This window comes from Kryptolebias marmoratus, linkage group LG3 (genome assembly GCF_001649575.2).
Source record: "Kryptolebias marmoratus isolate JLee-2015 linkage group LG3, ASM164957v2, whole genome shotgun sequence".
NCBI classification, from domain to species: domain Eukaryota; kingdom Metazoa; phylum Chordata; class Actinopteri; order Cyprinodontiformes; family Rivulidae; genus Kryptolebias; species Kryptolebias marmoratus.
This window is the reverse complement of record NC_051432.1, coordinates 1138652-1160074: the sequence shown is the minus strand read 5'-3', so window position 1 is coordinate 1160074 and position 21423 is coordinate 1138652. Positions and strand designations below refer to the sequence as shown.

Here is a 21423-nt window from a genome sequence, read left to right as displayed (position 1 = left end):
ATTACATGTGTATGTAATGCCATAAATTGCAAAACCACATTAAAGCTGACTGTTTGGATCTCCAAATGTTATCTGTTCTGGTCTATGTACATTATATAATCAGTAATATTACCTGTAAAATAACAAACTGAGGTACAACAGTTGGCAGTTCCTTAACTCTCATATTGACAAAATTTTCAAATCAGTTTTACAACAACAACATAGAAAAGAATGTCTGAAATTTTTTTACGGCTTTTGGTTTTGGTGTGTCATCCTGGGATTTTCAGTGGCCCCCACATGGTCACCCCATTAAAACATTTCTGAAGGCACCACTGTGGCACTGAGAGCACAGCTTAAATCATGAGTGTCAAAGTCCAAGCCTCGGGGACCACTGTCCTGGAAGTTTTAGTTTTTTCTGCTTCAACACACCTGATTTAAATGTTTTTTATTACCTCCTCACCAAATCGTCAAGTTCTCCAGAAGCATGTCCACAAATCATTCATTTAAACCAGGTGTTTTGCAACAAGAACACATCTAAAACATGCAGGAGAGTGGCCCTCAAGGAACAGAGTTTGACACTGTGGCTTAAATAGTTTTATGATGGACATCCTGTACCCCTCTGCATCTTGTGATTTTTTTGTTAGTCACTTCTTTTTTGTGTCAAACTCTTAACTTTTGCTCCCAATCTTGTAGGTGTAGTTTGTATAGGAAATAATCTGTAAAAAATACTAAAGTAATTATACCTTACATACATGTTGTACTCATCATTATCAGGAGACAGTATCAAATTTTATGAAACATGTGATGGATGTTTTAAATTAAAATATCAATAAGCAAAGAAAATCGTCATTTTCAGACTCCGTCATCCTATGTTTTTTTTTTTTTTTTTTTTAAAGAATACATTTCTTTTGATAAAGACTGTAAATTCAAACTGACCAATCACAGGGAGGGACATGTAAATCAGGGCCAATGTGTGACGCCCTCCTACAACAAACCACCAATGGCGACTGATGTGGGCGGAGCTTAGAGAACAACAGCGCTGCATTCAAACCAAACATGACTGCAAGGAAAGATATTGACGAAAACACACACAACAGAAGGTAAATATGTTTACTGCTGTTATAAAGTGTTTGTTGGTAGTTACTCTCCGGAAAAGATGGTGTTTTTTGGTGTAAGGCGAGTTTGAGAGGTTTCTAAACGTACGTTATATAGTCTGACTTCAAGCGGTCTGACTTCGTTAGCTACATAATGTTAGCTTTGTTGTCTTTAGACCGGATACTTAAGTGTTTAGCTTTCCCTAAAATAGCTTCATAATCATAATTCGCTTTCTATGACCAACTGTTAGCACTACCAGCACATCTAAACTAGAGTCCTCTGCAAAGCTGCCTGAAAGCTCTGTGTCGAGGATCTGTAAGGACAGAGTGAAAGTCAGAGTAGTTTTTGTGCATTTGCTTTTATTTTTTTCAAGAATGGGAACAAAAAAACACATCTGTGGTTATGTGCTGTTATAAGTGTCAACTCTGTGAAGTCCAAACTATGCTATAGATATGGAGCAGGTCCTTAAGGATGTGTTTCAGAGGAGACATGACTGTGAAGACCTGAAGTTAGTTTCTGATCCCCAGCTTCAAATTCAGTACCTGGGGCTGGTTAAAGGGCTATTTCATGGAGTTTACTCCACCTTAGGTTAACTCTCACAAAATCTAAAATACTTTTACTTGTCACACCTGGCCTAACTGGTACTTTTGTACGTATTTGTATTCAGTGTAGAAGCACACTTTGCTGTATTTTTTTGTAAATTGTCAGTATAAATTAAATTTTGAACATTTTCCCATTTTATTGATCCACATTACATTAAGACACCTTTTAGGTGGAAGCATCTTGTTACATCATAGACCCCTGCTTTCAGAAAAGTAAAAACAGCAGGACAAAACTGGGAAGATAAAAAACTAAATGGATTTCATAAGCCCCTCAAATGCAGTGGAAATGCATTTTATTGTTTTGTGATTGTTTCATACTGTCGTTTACATTTGAATAGTTTGTCAGTCATTTTAAAGGAAAATTCAACAAAAAAGTATCAGGAAAAACTTTACATTCAAGACAATTTACTGTTCTTTAAGTGCAGTAAATGCAATGTGTTTCCAAACTCAATAATCTTGTTCAAGAAGGGAGTTCAGCATTGACCAAAATAATTACGCTGGTTATTTTCCCATAATCAATCAGCCCCAAGTGAGAGCGTAATCTTTAGCTCCAGCTGGCCACTTGTTGAGGAAAATGTGAACAGCTTTATCTAAAGGTTTTAATGCAGCCACTCATCATTGATCGAATCATGACTTTGCAGGAATGTTTTCTCACATTCAGTGTAATAACCGCATGCCTGATCTGTCTGTGTCTCCCACTCAGAGGTACAGCCTGCAGTATGGTGATCAATCATGAGGAAACACCCAGACCGCCAGTCATTTTCAGTCCAGATTTTTTTGTGGAGAAACTTCGCCATGAGAACCCAGATAGTTTCCTGGAGCTGGTTCTCAGTAACATAACTCGCCTTATCGACCTTCCTGGGACAGAGTTTGCCCAGCTCCTTGGCGAGGAGAGCCCCAAAACCCCGACAGGTGGCAACGGAGGCTTTTTCCGATCCTTCAACTTCCTCAAGCGAAAAGGTCAGAGATAACCCAGGTCACAGAAATGTTTTTAAATGAGTACAAACTTTATTTCACCCCTTTTCCAATTTTTATTAAAGTTACAGTACAATGAACACATGTCAACCCCAATTTAAGATGGCCACCATAGCCAATCGACATTAGCCAAAACAAAAATAAATAAGTATTTTACAGATATCAAGCTAAAGTTTGATGAGAATTATTGCTGAGAGTCATTGTCAGTACATCACAGCACACATCATTACATCACTAATACATCTTAGAATATTGCATTAGATTGCTCAGAATGTTATTTAAATGTTTGACCAATACAGCTATTAATAATCTAATAATTATTACTAATATTACTATTACTAATACTCTTAGTCTAAACCTCCAGCATGTAAGGGAGAGGGTGATATAATTGCAAGCCTTTTAATTATTTTAATAGTTTAACTAAGTTGATTATTGCTCCAGATTTACTGACCAATGTCAGAATAAATACATAAAATGTAAATGTACTGGATTTCCATTTTTACTTTTGAAGTTTTGCCTAGACTCAAATTTAATTACTAGTCTGTGACATTTCACTGAGATGAGGTCAGTGGAATTTGAAGTTTTCCCTTTATATTATTCTTTTAAAATAACACATTTTTATTCAGAAATGACTAAGAAATATATAGGATGAAGCTTCTCACAGAATAGCTGGTTTAATTTGACTTTACAGTATGGATGCACAGTGATTTAATGTTAGTAAAAGCAATCAACAGTTACCTAAAAGTATGTATGTAGCAAAAAGCTAGCTAGGAGCTAAGAGTAGCAAAAGGCTAGCTAAAAGCTAAAAATAGCATAGGAAGACAAAGATACAAAAATATGCTGAAGCAGATTTCAAAGAAAATGTTTTAGAAGGAATTGAAGAGATTTGTGTATTATTATGTGGAAAATTTTGTACATGAAGATACGTTTTCTGAAAACTGTAAAAGTTGCAACGAACAAATATTCTAGCATCTTCTGAATGAGCTGAATGTTTTAGTATATAAATTGTTAAAATAAGACAAAATATGCAAAAATTGTTGGATTGTAAAAAAAGATGTATGGAAAGATAAACAACAACGGTTTGAATGCAGAATCAGCATTCAGAAAATAAGAAATTTAAAATAATTTTGCACATGTAAACAATGAAAAGCACATCTTAAAATGCTGATGTTATTGTGCTGCCTTTCTAATGGTTCTAAAGTGTCTTTCTGTAGGCTTCCTGAAGTTTGATTTTATCATTTACTCCTGTTTCCTTTTTTATTCTTTCCCAGATAAAGGAGTTGTCTTTGGAACCCCGCTGACAGAAAGCTGCATTGCCCAGATCTATACGCTTATTGAGTACCTCAGCAAAAGTAAGTCATCTAAAAATATGTTGATTTGTCAATCATAGCTGTTTTTGCAACCCCATCTCCCTCTGGAATTTGATTTTAAGGATGTAATGATCCACTTCTATTTTACTTGTTCAGTGTGTCTTGAGTGCGTTTCCATGAATATGTTTTATTACTTTGGACTGGAACATTGAGGTTTTTAAACAGCTATAGAATGCCAGCACATATGAGCTCAAAATATGGTGGGAATAGTATTTAACTTGTGTTGTTCAATAACTCATAATCACCATAAACTGAAAGGCAACCAACACTGTTTTGTCTGTGTGTGGTTGTGTTTGTCTGTTAACAAAATATATCGTAAACCACTGGATGCATTCTATTGAAACTTGCAGAAAGTAATGTTTGCATGTACTGTACATCTATAACAGACTGACCTTTGGAGTAAATCCTGCTCAAAATGGCTGCCACAACTAACTAGCTTTAAATATACATAAACCTCTAACAGTCCATTTTACAGATATTGTACTAAAATTTAGTGTGGTAGTTGCTGAATGTCATTCACATTGCATACTCCAAATGGTACACATTGTGCAAAATTTTTGCTTAAAACTTGAATATTTACTGTTTGAGTCAAAGCTGTTTGCCGACTGGCAAAATATCTCATGAACCACTAGATGGATTTTAAAAGTAGTATAGTTGAAACCAGATTTTTACATTCACAATAAATGGTAAATTTCTTCCTTGCTGAGTTTGTTTTTGATCACTTTTGTCCATACATGGCGCAGCCATCTTTTAGCAAACGAGCAAGTGCCATTGTTGTAACACCACCACTGATTGGACAATCAGAGGCTTCTGATTGGTTGATGTTGGGGGTGTGACACTCCATTTCAAATCTCCAGTCAATATTTTTTTATTCAAATCTGTTTTACAAGATTACTTACTTCGGGTTTACTGCCTTAGGAGATAGTTCCTTGTCTTGGCCAAAAATAATTCTCCTTCTGATTTTCTGAAAACTTTCCCAGTCCTTCTAAAAAGCCAAAAATTCTCACAAGTTGTCCTCAGAATCTGTAGATTTTGGACTCTTCAGATTCTTTAGATCTGGACATGTTTTTCATCAGAGGAAAGCTCCTAGTAAGTAAGTTCTAGTATATCTAAATATCCTCTTAGTATTATACTGCATTGATGTTTTTATTTCTATCGGTTTAGTTCATATTTTGGATACTGTTAGCCTGAATGTTGTTTGGTTTAGTTTTCTCTCTTGTATTTTGTCTGTAACTTTGTCTGTAATTTTGTTCTTGTCTTGTAAAGCACTTTGAGTCGCCTTGTTGCAGAAAAGTGCTATATAAATAAATTTCACTTCACTTCACTTCACTAGTGCTCTTGAGATGTATTTGGGACGCCTGTAATGACTGACTATTTTGAGAGAACTTGTTGCACGTGTTTTCTGAACATGTTAAAAATTCAGGCAACATGCCAGGAAACTGAGAATGCTGACAAATCTTCAAAGACAGTTTGGAGACTCCCTCATAAATACTGTTCATCAACTAGTTGACAACAGTCGCAGCCCACTGAGATACTACCTTAATGAGGAGTTTCTGACTTGGTTAAATACACACAAGGAATTCAACACAAAATTATCTATAACTCAGTGAATTTTACAGATATTCAAAGGTTGTACCAGTACTAAAATAACATACTCAAGTAAAAGTACAGTTATTCTGTTGCAATTTACAAGTAAAGTTACTTGTGTAAAGATCTACTTAAGTCAAAGTACAAAGAGAGTCTTTAAAAAGTCACCATATTTTCTGAACTAAATGGCTCACTAGATTATAAGATGCACTATCAATGAATTGTCCTTTTTCAAACTTTTGTGATATATAAAGCGCACCGGACTATAAAGCGCATTGTCGTGCACCTCCCAATTTTGTAACTTCGTGTGGACCGCGTGCTGCGCTCCATTCAAGATAGACGATTTTGGTGCTCTATCGGAGCGGGTATCAGCATTTATGATCCCTCTATGAGAGATCACAAACATAATCAAACAGTTCAAAACTTCACAGAAGGATACTGCACCAACGTAAGTGTCAAATATAAACGCCTACACCGCTCGCTCAGGTGTGCACGGATCCCTGAGTGACTGTAACTGAGCCTTAATGCTGCAAGCGGTGCGGCTTTGAAGTTTACCAAAGTCCTACTAAAACATTACGACTTCTTACATATATAAGGCTCTCTGGATTATAAGGCGCTCTGTTGTTTTTTGAGAAAATTGAAGGCTTTTAAGTGCTCCTTATAGTCTGGAAAATACGGTACTTTGAAAAAAAATTACAGCTCTCCTGTAGTGCATGGAGGACAAGAGAAATATTTTTTTTCAAACAAGCTCTTAAATGAAATAAAAAGCATCAACATTTATTATGCAATTGCAAAATAAAACATGCCCACACACGATATTAAAAACACTTAGAATAAATTATTATTTCAGTGCAGACCGTCCCACGGTGCTCAACTTGTTCAGCAACAAAACATGTTGAACAAAGCAGCTGGTAGAAAACCTCTTCAATGACCTGTCCTGATCTGGATTCTGATCACAGTTTATTCTTGTGGCTGCAGTGAGACAGGTCTTACTCACAGAGATACAAGAATATATAAACTTGACTTTTAAATCAGTAGAAGGTACTTTTATTAAAATGAAGTTCAGGTGTCATGAGATTCTGCTGGCCAGTGGATTACCAGAGGCCTGGACTACGATGTGAGGTTAACAGTTTAGCTGCTCTGATGAGCTGAAAGTCTGAGCCTGGTTCAATCACCATGGTAACAGAGCAATCTGCGGCTCTTTGGTCCCTCTACAGCAACTTTCTGGAGTGTTGACCAAAACTAATATTAAAATAATATTAATTAAATTACTTTTGATTCAAAAAATGAAACAAAAACTTTAAATAAGATTTGAAGTAAATCAATGTCTCTGACTTTATGAGAAGAAATTTATCACATTCACAATTAAATATCCAACAAACTAACCTAATCATTTATTATTTTAAAATTTTATACTTGTATAAAATTTTCATAAAAAGACTTCCATAGGCCTGCATAGATCTGTGTTTAGAGGGGATTCAAAGGGAAAAATTAAAAAATGTATAATGTCACAAATTACAGTTTTTTTTATATGTAGTGTTTATATAACACTTTCTGATTTGTTTTGCTTTTATTTCAATTTTCAAGTACATTTTGTGGTTCTGGGCAAATGTATTTAGTGGAAAAAAGTGCAGGAATAGCTCTGTTAATTGCAAAGGTTGCAGATCTTTGTCTTAGTCTGAAACTCTGGCATGAAAGGTAGTGGGTGATATGCATTACACTTAGAAGTCTTGGACTTGTAAATTTGCAAAATGTTTTTGTCCTTCCTTGCATTTCTAGTTATTTTTTTTCTTGATCTGACTTTAAGCACCCAGGCAGTGTTAGATGTCTGTCCCTAAGAATTACAATAAAATCTAAAAAGGGAGAACTTTATAATTGCACAGAGATGAAATTCTGCTTCTAGCTGTCATGGTTCGTTAGCTACTTTTGAGGTTGGTGTCTTTTCAAACTGACAGTATAAAGGTGTGCAGTGACGTTCATGCCCAGTGAGACACTTTTGAGAGCTGATTGGTGAAATGATAACTTGGTACAACTTTATGATGGGTTCATACCTGCTGTTGACATTCCAACCCTGAAGTACTTGTGTTATCTCCACCTAATTTTAAATGTGGTCTTCATTTGGTCTCACTGCTTCTGTGACTGAGCAATTAAACACATCCAGACATAAGAAGACTGACCAAATACTTCTCAGGACCATTTTGTCGTTGTTCCTGTTCCTTTTTAAGCTTGGTTAAACTATTAAAATACAATATTTTTTAATTCATTTTTTTGTTCTGCTATGCTAATGATCTGTTTGATCTGAGGCACTAACTTCCTGACTTCTTCCTGTTCAGATCTGCATATAGAGGGTCTGTTTCGGGTGCCGGGGAACAGTGTTCGGCAGCAGGTCTTAAAGGACCTCCTCGACAGCGGTGCTGATTTTGACCTGGAGTCTGGAGACTTCCACCCCAATGATGTGGCCACTTTACTTAAGACTTTCCTGGGGGAGTTGCCAGAGCCCCTGCTGACACACAGACACTTCCATGTTCACCTAAAGATAGCTGGTAGGAATACGCACAAACACACACACACACACACACACACACACACACACACACCCACACACAATAATTCTTTAAATATTTAGAAGACATTTGAATATAATGGTTTGGGGTTTATTTTAAATGAGTTTCTAACACCTCTTCCAGACTTGACTTTATTTGATGACCAAGGCAACAAGACTACGGTACCAAACAAGGAGCGTCAGCTTGAGGCCCTGCAGCTTCTCTTCCTGCTGTTACCTCAGACCAACCGCTCACTGCTCAAACTGCTGCTGGACTTGCTCTACCACACAGCCAAACAGCAGGACAAGAACAAGATGTCCTCCTACAATCTGGCCCTCATGTTTGCCCCACATGTTCTCTGGCCCAGACATGTAAGACTAGATGTATGACTGCATAACAGAGACTGGAGAAACAAAATCAAAGTTATTATTGGTCACTGCTGAAGGCAAAGTAGTGATAATATTTGTACTTGAGAGTGCGTGTGATTGTTTCTCTGTACCGTGAGAAAATTATCTCCTGATTAACTAGACAAATTTTAATGAAATTCAGAAAGTAACTGTTGGATGTACATCTGCAATTGATTTTTGAAGTAAACCCAATTCAAGATGGCTGCCACAACTAAGCATCAGTGTCCTTATCAAACACAAAAATAGCTATAACTCAACCAGCTTTACAGATATTGAGCGGAAATCTTGTGTGATAGTAGCTGAGAGTCATTGCCAACACATACTCCAAGCACTAATGTGAAATCTGTTTTTAAAAATTTGTCATTACCTATTGGAGTCAATTGTATTTCTGTTAGCAAAATATGTTATAAACCACTGAATGTATTTTAATGAAATTCAGAAAATAATAACTGGATGTACATCTACAGCTCAATAACATTTGGAGTCAATCCAATTCAAGATAGCTGTGACAGCTAATCAAACCTTGTCAACACACATGTCTATAACACAGTTAATGTTACAGATATTGAACTAATTTTGGCGTGATAGTAGAGTCATCCTGAAAACATTCTTGCAGCACTATCATCAGATCTCACGAAGTCTCATGAGACTGCCCATAATCTACAGGAAGTGGCTGTGGCTCAGCGGTTAGAGCAGTCAGCCTCCAATGAGAGAGGTGAAGATTTGATTCCTGGCAGCAGTCACATGTTGAAGTGCCCCTGGGAAACACACTGAACCGCTCACTGCCTCTGATGTGTCCCATCAGTGTATAAATGTGCTCTGAAGCACTGATTAGACTCTGTAGAGTGATCTATTCAGATTAGCTTTGTAGAGATGTAGTAGAGTGCTGTATGAATGTGTGTGTGGATGGGTAAATGAGGAAAATGAGGGCACAGACTGTTGTAAAGCACTTTGAGTAGCTTGGGTGGAAAGAAAGGCACTATATACAACACCTGTCAAAAATTATAAAACCACTGTCAAAAACAAGGCTCCAGCCTGCAAAGCTGACCTGGCAACAGCAATAGGAGACAGTCAGAGCCAGATTGATGAAGAGTTTGTCATTAGTTAGGTCCATGCCTCAGAGAATTCAAGCTGTTACAAAAGCCAGAGGTGGTGCAACAAAGTCATAATAAGATAGGGTTTCTTATTGTTCCATTGTTCCTTTTCTCAGAATTGAGAGATTCCATTTTCCTCTACTTAATCTTAAAAATAAAGCGGTTGTGACTGCCTAAAACAATTATGTTTCTTCATTTTTTTATTAATACCAGAGGGTTGGAAGAAAAATGTATTAAATGGAACGGAAAAAGAAAAAAGTGTTGCTGGTTAGCTGTTAGCAACACTGACAGTGCCACACATGGACACCGATTCTAAACCACAAAATAAAGGAAAGCAGTAGAGAAATGTTATCAGACCTGACTAGAAATGTCTTTAGGATTTTCAGCACATTTAGATGTTAGTTTCTTTGTCCCCTCTTAGTTAAAGTGTAGCTTTTCTGTGAGTACTCAAATTTCAATATATTTAAATTTTTTTCTCTCTTCTGCTTTAGATGACAGCTAGTGACCTCAAGGACAATCTGAAGAAACTGAACAACAGCATGGCTTTTCTCATCACACACTCGCAGAAACTCTTCAGGGTGATTACTGACCACACAAGCATGGCAGAATAATCTGCACTGTTGATGGTGAACCTTGCATAATGATCCAATTTGGAAGAGAAATCCTCTGCGATTTAGAAACATATACGCTGCTTTGATGGCTGACAAGTTCCCATAATACTGTATGTTGTTCAGGCTCCAGTCTGCCTGCGGGAAAATGCCAGAATGCACTTCACTGGGACAAAGGTTCTGCAGTCGAAGGTCAGTTACGGGTCATCACGCTAGACCACAATATTTCTGCCTTCAATATTTTTTCAGTTTGAAGAGAATGGCACTTAAAGTGATATCTTGGCCATTTTGAATTGTGTCAAAGTTATGAACAATTATTGTTCTATGTGTTGTAGATAGCTCCTTGACCAATCTCAGTTTGGAGACAGAGTTTACAGTAAATCTGATATGATTGAAGAGCTCATGACTAGTCTGAATGCAACCAAGACCAAAGAGAAATGCTGCTGTCAAACAGCTTCAGTCTCAAAAATGTCATGGCACAAAAGCCTACCAATTCTAACTGGAAACAACCCTGCTAAAAACAAAATTCTTGTTTAATTTTAATATTTTCTTTAATAGCTGTAGTTTCATTAATATGTGTATTTAAAAATAGAAATCTAAATGTTTTTTTATATTTGATGTGCAACCTTCTGCCTGTATGACATCACCATCATCATGGTGATGGATGTGTGACTGGAGAACTCATTACTGAGAGCCGAGGCGAAGTCTGCTGCAGACATATAGGAATTACGTTGTTTAACATTAATCAGAGTTTATAGCAAAACATTTTCTGAACAGTATCTATCCACTAGTTTGCATTAACTTTTGTCTGCATATAATTGACTTCAACTGACCTGAACAATCCGTCATATCAAAACAGAGAGGAGTGAGCTAATGTTAGTTATCACTTCAGCTAACCCGTCCTCAGGAAAACACGTCAGCAGACATGAATTTGTTAAAGACTTTGTAGCCCTATGTGCAAAATAAAATATTCCGCCTATTTTTTCAGAAATATTCCGCCTATTTTTTCAGAAATATTCTGCTTTTTCAGAAACTAACTACTCTTTTGTGAGTTTTAAGTTTGTACATCAATGAAGTTTTTTTGCAAAAAGAAAACTGTTTCTTTGCTTTGACATAAAACACATGCGAGTTCAATATCAATATTGCAAAGAACTGCTTGAATTGCAGTGAATCATAGGCCAATATATTTCAAGTACCATGCATTCATGTTCTGCTGCTCATAATATATTTGATGAACAGATGGACTCTCACTTTTCTTGATGCCCACATTTGGTTTAGATCAGGGGTGTCAAACTTTAAAACTTTTAAACACCTGGTTTAAATGGATGACTCATTGCCATGCTCTTGGAGAACTTGATAATTTGGTGAGGAGGTAATTAAACCATTTGAATCAGCTGTGTTGGAGCAGAAAAACCTAAAACTTCCAGGACAGCGGCCCTCGAGGCCTGGAGTTTGACACTCCTGGTTTAGATGATGGTGATGATGGAAGAGAAAGTGAGGAGAGAGGAAAAAATGGGTTTAATGCAATTGATATTGTCATTGCAAGAACCTTAATAAAGCCATGAATGTTCACAAATTCTATTTATTTATTATTAGTTTCAGTTATGAGAAAAATAATGAGCTTGTTTACAAAAAATATTTTAAATCTTATTATTCTGTGTTGTGATATTCCACTCTGAATGCACCAAATCACACCAATTTTTAATAATGTTCCAGGGAACATGCCCTAGACTCTTTTAACTGTTGCACACCACAACTGTTGCCTTGTTGAATTTACTAGCTTTTTACTAATCTGGGGGGAAAAATCCCTTTGTTTGTCTTATTTCCACATTTGAATATGTGGTCTGACTCGTTATGTGTTCTCAGGATGATATGGAGCTGCTAGCAGCAAGCAGCTCTTCTGCTCAGCGGACAGCGCTGCCTGTAAAGAGGGCAGCTGTTCTGGGCCCCAGCTCTCAGGAGCAATGCCAATCACCAGCTCAACACTACACTGAAGAAGCCCTGAAGGAGCTCTTCAGGCATGTTCACCACAACATGCCCGACTCTGCCAAGAAGAAGAAACTTGTTCGACAGGTTAAAGCCAGAATCATAACTATTTACAGCTTCTCTTCACAAGTTAGATTTCATGAGTTTGGGATCTTTATGATATCCTATTTAAACAGTATGTTTTTGTGTTTTTTTTATGCAGCTAGTCAAACATACGCCCTCAGGAACACCTACTAACAAAGACCATTTGGTCCCCCTAACTTGCACCAAGAAACATCCACGTTCCAGATCCTTTGGCGGCTTTATCAAGGTATTGAGTCAGCATCCTGATGAGCAGCAGTACAAGACTATACGTTATTTAAATATAACTGGGTTTTTCTTGCTGCATTTTAAGTAACTTACAAAGCATTAAGGCAAGAAACAAAATTATAGACCAAATAGCTAAGAGGGTGATTTTAATAGGAATTTTTATGCATTAAATACTCATTTTGTAGACATTCTCTTGATTCTTTTACCAAATAGCAAATAATTTTATTTAAATTTGTATCTATTTATTTATTTTTGCACAATATTATCTGTTTCTTTTACTGCACTTTCAGTAACTCTGATACTATGATCTGTATGAACCTTTTGTTTTACTTGCTGTTTTGTTACCAGCGCAAAGCCCGAGGTGAGCAGGCAACCAGAGAGAGATGGGTCCCACACATCTCTGCCGAGGCCGTCAGCCGAGCTGGTAAAGAAAACATTGTCCTGGAAGCGGTGAGCCGTTTGTTCTGTTTCCTTTGTTTTCTTGGTTCTTCTTTGAATCCAAGTTTAGAGCTACCTATCTACCTTCAGATCTCTGTGTGTGTGTGAGCAGGTGAACAGCCCATTGACTGGTTCCATCATGGGGAAAGCAGGACTGGTCGTCAAAAACCCAGATTTTATTTTTCACAAGGACAAAACTCCTAAGGGCTCCAAGGTATGAGCATGTCTTTAAAAATCTATGACTATAATCAAATCAGTTGGTTACATCAGTGTTCTTTAGGGTTGAAACAGTACATGTATCGAACAGTCATGGTACAGATGTCAGAGATGAGTTCAAGCATGCAGGTGAAGATTACATTAGTCATATGCAATCTTCACTCTCATCTGGAAGAGTGTGCACGTTTTTGCTTTTTGCTAACTGCATCAGGAGAAAAGAAGCAGAGGAAGATATAATGTAAAACACTTTACACCAAAAGCAAAATGTGAATAGATTATGAGGTCAGTTAGGATTCCCAAAGTTATTTCTATTGTAAAACTGACCAAATAACGAAAGAGAATTTTTTATTACTTTCTTCAATGTCATAAGTTTGCCTTGGTATTTTTTCCTCCAAATGTAATAATGATCATTATGGCCAGAGAGTTCAATTTTAGTTTCATCAGACCACAGGACATGTCTCCAGAAATTAAGGTGTTTGTCCCTGTGTACATTTACAAACTGTAATTTGTTGCTTTTTATGACCCAGCTCAGCCAGGAGTAAGGGGAAGTAACATTAATTATAATTAGTTATAGTTTACAAATATAACATCAAACAAAAAGCAGTCTAATAAAAAAAACCCCAAATAATCATCTTATTCGCTGAGGGACCTTTTAGCTCATGTAGCTTTTGTTTTGGGGTTAATTTGCACATTTCACACCAAAACGTGTTTTAATCTCATGAACACAGAACCAGTCTCCTTCCTGAGCGATATGATGGCAGGACATTCCCATGGTGTTTATACATGTGTGTAATTGTTTGTGCAGATGAACATGACATCTTCAGGCATCTGGAAATTGTACCCAAGAATGAACCATGATGTCACACAAAGAAGCAGTTTGTTTGAGGTGTGCCTTAAAGTACATCCCCAGGTGTGTCTCCAATTAACTCAAATGTCATCAACTAACCAATCAAAAACTTCCAAAGCCATGACATGATCATCTGGGCTTTCCCAAATTGTTTAACTCTCTCGAAGTTACAAGGGCTTCTCTTCCCCTCTTCAGTTATGAGGGCTTCAGGAGGGTTAAAGGCAAGGTAATCTTAATGTATGTAAATTAATGACTTTAAAGGTGGTACTAAGAAATTCTCATTAATTGGGCATTTAGATGATATAAATATTTTGGAAATCTTAACTGACACAAAACAGGAAAGGACTAATTTAATGTCAAACAGTGAGAAAAATATAATTGTGTGTATTTATACAGTGTATGTAAACATATGGTTTCAATTGTTTATTGCAGATTTATCATCATCACAATGTTAGTGAGTGCAATATCAATATTGCAGTATTAAACAATATTGTACATCGCAAGGTTTTTTAATATCAGCCTAGTTTGAAATGCCCTCTGGTTTAAATAAATGGTGTTTATCACCACCTGTAAATAAACACCACATTAGCACCCACCTAGCTTTGAACCTGTAAGTGTTTAACGTTTTATTTATTTGTAGTTTCACTTTGGAAGATACTTAATTCTCTTTTGCCTTTTATTTTGCATCAAGTTTTGGCCAATTTAATCTCAGCGACTGTCCTTGTTTATACTACTTCACAAAATTAAGACACTTTTTAATTTTGGAATTTATCAAACCATTTTGTTTGACTCGTTCCCTGAGGAATATAGTTTAAAGTTCAAATTGGACGAAGAAGACAGAACAATATTTCTTCTTTTTTAATTACCAATTGACAAATTGTACCTTGCTGTGCAATACCCGATAACTCAGAGACTCCTTATCAGCAAAGGTAATTTGTTTTTTTCTCTGTTTTTGGCAGGATTATCATCTGTCTAAATTAGACAAAAAAAATTGATGTATGTACCAAACTGTGGTTTATTTGTACCTTTTTTATGCTGCCTTGGTTCAATAATTGACTAAAATGAACATTACAAAAAGAAAAAAGAAAGAACTTGCTCTTAAGATGGCATTTTGTTCTTTTCACAATCATTCTAGTTTTTCCACAACCTCAGACCAAGTGGGGGAAAGGAGGTTTTCATGCAGTCTGAACTTTTGATTCTGGAGTTTATTAAAATATACACCCTGCTTTTATGATTGTTACCAAAAAATAAGATTTTTAGCATTAAATCAAAGCCATTCTTATTGTTAAATCTCTTTTTGTCTTGCAAATGTGTATTTCTGGATATTAAAAGCTCTTTAAGTTGTATTAATTGACCACTTAATCCAAACCTTTTCCCAGCAGGACTCTCCCTCAGTGTCCAAGAGGAGTTTGTCTCCTGTTCAAGGGGTCTCACTGTAAAACCTGACGCCTCAGTCTCAGCTCAGAATGGACCTGGGCAGAAGTAATGTTATTATTCCTCATGCATGTTTGTGGATATATAATGATATATTTTCCCTGTCGTTAATATACAGCAGTTCTATTCCAGTGCAGCCATACTAACAATGAAACCTTTTCCTCTGTCTGCTGCAGTGACTGTCGACTTGACGGTACAATTAGTTGTATTAGGTTTTACCTGATATTTTTAATTAATATTAGTAAAATGCATTGGTTTATAAGAAATGTCTGCTTCCTTTTAGATAAACCTTTACCAGTAGATCAACTCCATTCTAAAATATCTTCTTAATTTGTTTCTGTAAATATATGGTAGGATTTGGGACTGCAGCAGAACCACAGTCTATACTTGGTAAGGTTTTTGCTTTGGGTTAGATTCACTGGCTTTGATCTGCTTGTTTATCACTTTAAAATATATTTAGTTACTGTATTAGAAACGTAACCACTAGAGAGCTGAGCCTTCAGTCTGCTGTAGAGTGTAGAATATATCTACAGTTTTTTTCCTTTATCTGAGTTTTAACAGTTCTAGACCTGGAGATACTTTTTTATTGGGAGATTTGATGTAAACATTAGGGAGGAGTGATGCATTTTATTTGTTATCATTTTTTTATTAATATATTTTAGGATATGTGATATTACAACTGTTTACTGAAAGTGACAGCTCCTGATCCACAATCAGTGAGATGGACTTTTTTTTCCAATATTTTGTCCTGATTTTAACTAAGATTATTTGATAACCATCTATATATTTTCAGGTGCATGATGGGGAACGTTTAATCTGAAAACTATTCTATGGCTTATTTGTTGATGGATTAAAGAAGGCCATTTAGAAGTGCGTTTCTGTGTAAAAGGTATACAACTCCATTTTTGAGATAGTTGGGCTGTTGTGTGAAATGTAAATAAATACAGAATGCAATGATTTACAAATCGAACCCCAAATTCGACTTTCTGAAAAAGTGTTCTAGTGTGAAACAAAAGTCTTGAAACACCACTTTAGTGTTTTTGTGTAGAAAGCCAAAACAAGCTTTCCAAAACTGTGATTACATAACTCTATGTCTAATCTAACCTACGACCTGACCTCCTTGTTGTGTTTACATTTCACACCCAGTCTGTAAGCTGAATGTCCACACTCCACTCCTTTTTTCCTGTCTTTGGTGTGTTTTTATGGCAGCGTTACAACACCACTTTTAGAGCTGGCTTACTGACTACAGTGTTTTGGGGTGTTTTTGGTGTTTCTGTCTGGATAAAACCATTTCTGAAATTTGGTGTCTTGTTTACAAGGATCTTTTTATAAATAATAGTTTAAAAAATGTTTAGGAAAAATTTTTCCATGTAGACAAGGCCTAAAAAACTGGTTAGATAGACATTATTTATAACTTTTACGCAGAAACACAGTTTAAAATTATATCTTTAATCAGTGTTTGAAAGAGGGTTGTTTTTGTATGTTTTTAAAATGATGAATGGTGTTTGGTTTATGAAGAAGAAAATTCAAGTACAAAGGAAGGCACAACTGTTCATGGACATAATATTCTCATCATGTGTCAGCACAAAGCGAATAAGTTATGTGATAATGTTTGGTGATTTTATATGAACTAAGAAACACTACATAACACAGCAGTTGCGTATTCTTTACTTACAGTGTGCAGTTTTTTGAAAAAACAGAAATGTGCATACACATTCTTTTTAGCACATTTATAAGGCTGTACAATTCTGGGTTAAAACTCTCAAATCATTAAGAAAGTTTCACACATGTGCACAAGCCTGCTCACATCTTTAGTGATAAGTGAGTGTTGACATCCCATAATGAATTATTTGCATATTAAAAACATTGTTTGCACCACAACTAAACAGATATGTCAATGGAAACACTCAGAGAAGTTTCAGGTTTTACAGAATTTGACAATGAGCCAGTCATCAGTGAAGATTTAATTTAATTAACATTTAATGGTCTAGACTCAGGAACCCAATCTGAATGAGGGGGAAAGTCACAAAAGTGATTAACTTTGTGAGGTCAGAGCAAACAATCGTGCAGAAGTGGAGTTAAAGGTGACATTAGGAAAGAGAGGCATCAAATCACCCAAACACAGCCTTTGGGCTCCAGTTCCTCCTCCAGCCCAGAAGAATTGCTTTGTATAAACCAAAGCAATGATCCAGGTGTCAGTGTTAGTGCTGCATTATCAAGGTCTTCTGATGACTGTGACTCATGGCAGCAATGATTGAAAGCTCCAACTGTGAAAGTATTTTGATGAAAAACAAAATAAGCAATCAAGAAAATTCTTTATAAGGAGCAAGCTCTGTGAAAATATTTTAATTTGCGTTACATTTAGTTGTGTGTGCACAAAACAATCAGAAGAAAAGTGAAGTGTGCACATTTTTAAGTCCTTTGAAGCCTGTTTATGTAAAGGTATATACACAGTTTTTGTGTAAGCATTGTTTTTGCATCTGACCCCGGTGCCTTATACTCTGAAGCAGGATTAGAGGCTTTGTGAGATAACTTCAGCTTCAGTTTGGGTCTGTTACTGCAGTAACTGATGCTGGAAGCTTAACCTGTTTACCATAACCTTAGAAGATGGGGGAGGGGGGAGTTACTAGTATGTATTTCCCCCAGCTCTCCATGAGTTTTATTGTTACATTAGAGTTTGAGAAACATTTTCATGTGAGACATTTTAGCAGAACTGAATACACAAGTTACATAAAACAGAAGATGGTCACTTTAAAGTTTACTACTAACTGTTTTTTAAAAATAGCTCTAAACTATAGAAAACTTTTAACTGAGTCAAAAATGAAATTGTCTGTGTGTTCATCATATTCACCAAACGGTGTGGCTGTGTTCATATTCATTTCCTCAGTGAGCTTATAAAAGGTTTGAAATACAGATTAAAAGTACTCATTGCAAATTATGAAATCAAACAAAAAAGGTCATCTAGATATATTGATATGCAGGTATGCACTCAATGTAAATAAAGCGCTTTGCTGACTCTGCCAAAAAAATCACATGGAAGCTTGAGTCATGTGATTGACTCAAGAATGTTTGTAAACACGTTGATACCTGATGTTTGTTCTTCCAGCTTCAGTTTTTGTCTTTGCTTTATGATATATGGTCAGTTGGTGAAATGGGCGTTTAGATAAAGCAGGCTCAAATCTTCAGGACTGTGAAGTAGTTTTCTCTAGAAAGGAATTTTTGAAAAAAAGATGTGTTTTTATGGTTTGTTCACTGGAACCTAATGCAGCACTGCTCTGTTTTCATCAGTTATTGTAAAAACTGAAAATGAGTAATATCTCTTGCCTTTGTAATGTGGGAAGTCTTGATCTTTTGCCTCAAACGTGACCTCTTTTTGTCATTTTGAGTCTTGGAAATCTGTTGCTGTTGCATCTTGTTTGGAAAATGGAAAGCTTTGAGGATGTTGTAATGATGGGTAGCTGAAAGGGATTGAAGTGTTGAATGTCTTTGATGGAAACTAACAAACTTTACCTCATTTTGTTTTGGATGGCCGTGTTTTAAATCTCACATTTAGGACACTTTTGATTTTTTACTTAACTAGAGTTCTCTTCAAAAAAACAACCGTTTACAACTGATTTAGTCACAGTTTGAAGAATGTTTTAAGTAACATCTATGTTGTATTTTATTGTATTTATTGTAATTTGGGTTCTAAAATTTTGTTTTTCTGTGGTGGAACAAAATAAGCCAGAACTCTTAACTTAGTTTTGTCACTCAGGTAAAATCTGCTGTTGTTTTCTAATGCTCTTTAGAGTCTTGTTCTTTTTTGTCAGTGTTACAAGCCTCAAACATAAATGTGAAACATTAGGCCATTCTCTCCTTGCCTTTCCATGGTCTCATTGACTTTATTTTTGTTTTAGTTACTTTTATACGGTGGAAAAATCAGGATCACAAATAAAAACTCTTATATTTTTTTGTAAAGTTCACTTGCATAGTTTAGTTGCACCTTTTTTTCTTGTTACATTCTGGCTTATTTTGTGCAAGCACAATGTTTCCAGCATTATTGTGAATGAATCTGTGACTTTTATACTAATTGTTTTTTATCTGTGGTACCTTTTTGTTGTTATATAAAGTGACCATGTACAGTCATTTCCCAGGCAAACAGTAAGCTTTGGATTAAAACTTTATATTTCATTTGTGTTTAGTGTGAGTTCTTGCTTAAAGTGTTTGAACTGAGTTCAGATTTGATGAAGACTTGATGGTATACATCAGCAGCTGTACAGAAGTCTGATAGATTTCAGTGCAGTAATGATGTTTGCCCACAAGAGGGTGCTGCTGATCTGTTTAGAGCTCTCTAACCCAAGGTTTCTTTTTTTTCACTTTCTCCTGAACAGGTGACAGATTACATTCATCCCATTCCTGTAATTGAAAAGTGTTTGTTTATGTGTACTCTTTAAAGTAATGTTTAAGTTATATACTTTTAGTTGAGCATGTAAGTACTGTTTACATTTTAAATCACATTGTTTCTGAGTAAAATACAAAAAAAAAACTACTAGTAGATTTAAAAACTCAGGAGAAAAATAAGCAATAAAAACTACTATAGTGACTAAAATCCCAAGATGAAAACGATGCACAGGTTGGACAGAGTTATGCAGACTCAGCTTACAGCTAAACCTTTCAAAAAATGAAGTAAACTGAAGCCCTTGGCTGTATTTATGATTGCACTTTGGCTCCAAGTTAAAGGAAGACAAAGCCATGCTCTGTTATGCAGTGTCAGTAAAACTCTGCAAATAAAGACTCAAGATCAAACCTGCACTAGCACATCTTTTTTGATAAAATTTAACATAATCAACATGCTGAAAAATAACTGAGGACGAATGGAAATACAGCCATGGGACAATGAAAGTCCATTGTCTTTCACCTACAGGGTTTTATATATCAGGATAAAATAAATGTCCAAGTTCTAAAATTATTAAAATATTTCCTCATGTGTACAGAAACCCACAACAGATTACACCATGTCATTATTTATGAAACAAAAATAAAGCCAAAACAGAAAAGCTGTGTGTGAAAAACTAAGTCAAGCCTCTGATCCAGCAGCTGCAGAGACACCAACAGCAGCAGCAACTCTCAGTAGAGGTTTTCCACTGCCTCCCTGTCAAGATGGAAAATAAAACAAATATTAGTATTTATTTTGTTTTTAATTTGTGTTATAAATGTAATTTCTGTATGATTCCTGATTCCCGTTTCCTGATCAAAGACAGAGAAATGCCTGTTTCCTGCCTCCCTTCATCTCAACACAAATCGATGATCATGTCAAAGTGTCTTTGGATTTCTTACATTTTGTTGCCAATATATTTGTAGACACTTGTATTATATATCTCTACATTAGTGTTAATTCATTCCACATATACCTATAACATTTATTCTTGTTGGTCTGACATTACCATCCTGAAAAACCAGGAGTGAGGCAAGCAGTGACCTACCTCTGTCTGATGGGGGTGCCTGTGAGCTCACAGCCTAAATCATTTTTCTGTGTATTACGGGAGCAAAACATCAGCTAAGATCTGTTAAAAGTGAAGTGAACTGCATCATCTGTTTGTTTTTATCCGACTGCTAAAATAGGAAATTCTCTCTCTCTCTGCTGGGTTTAGCACAGAATGCATGAAAAATACTTTTTTTTTTTTCGTATAAAATGTTTGATTAAAACGTAATGTGAAATATCAGAGCTTTGAAGTGTGAACATTAAACTTATGATGCACAGAGACATGTCCAATGCAGGAGAGAGACATCCTCCCCTGGGCTCTCCATTAGCTTCTCGCTCTTTAAATTGAATGTATGCTATATTGCCATAAGTATTTGCAGGAGACAAAGTATTTGTTTGTCTCCTGCAAATACTTATGGCAATATAGCATATATATATATTTGTCTTTAGGTTCAGGTCTTACAACAGACTG

At 35.9% G+C, this 21423-nt stretch overlaps 1 protein-coding gene across 3 annotated transcripts; it reads left to right on the top strand.

Annotated features, from left to right (window-relative positions):
• Positions 1–922: 922 nt before the first annotated feature.
• On the top strand, positions 923–19660 carry arhgap19 (Rho GTPase activating protein 19). Of its 3 annotated transcripts, none has more exons than XM_037975011.1 (12): positions 923–1079; positions 2380–2636; positions 3923–4003; positions 7942–8151; positions 8296–8522; positions 10144–10230; positions 10387–10452; positions 12127–12333; positions 12449–12556; positions 12904–13005; positions 13106–13207; positions 14015–19660. In XM_037975011.1, the coding sequence occupies exons 1-12, from the start codon at positions 1036–1038 to the stop codon at positions 14183–14185; spliced, it is 1662 nt and encodes a 553-aa protein (XP_037830939.1). In that variant the 5' UTR covers positions 923–1035; the 3' UTR covers positions 14186–19660. The 3 variants fall into 3 exon arrangements, with proteins under 3 accessions (XP_037830939.1, XP_024865327.1, XP_017287581.1); XM_025009559.2 differs by having other exon boundaries at positions 927–1079; positions 15436–19660; XM_017432092.3 differs by having other exon boundaries at positions 929–1079; positions 15439–19660.
• The last annotated feature ends 1763 nt before the right edge of the window (positions 19661–21423 follow it).

Excerpts from the sequence above, each read along its gene's own strand:
- arhgap19 (XM_037975011.1), top strand. The coding sequence starts at position 1,036 with ATGACTGCAAGGAAAGATATTGACGAAAACACACACAACAGAAG. Across the intron at positions 8,152-8,295 it reads TGTTCACCTAAAGATAGCTG|ACTTGACTTTATTTGATGAC; the intron begins GTAGGAATACGC and ends CACCTCTTCCAG. Across the intron at positions 10,453-12,126 it reads CAAAGGTTCTGCAGTCGAAG|GATGATATGGAGCTGCTAGC; the intron begins GTCAGTTACGGG and ends ATGTGTTCTCAG.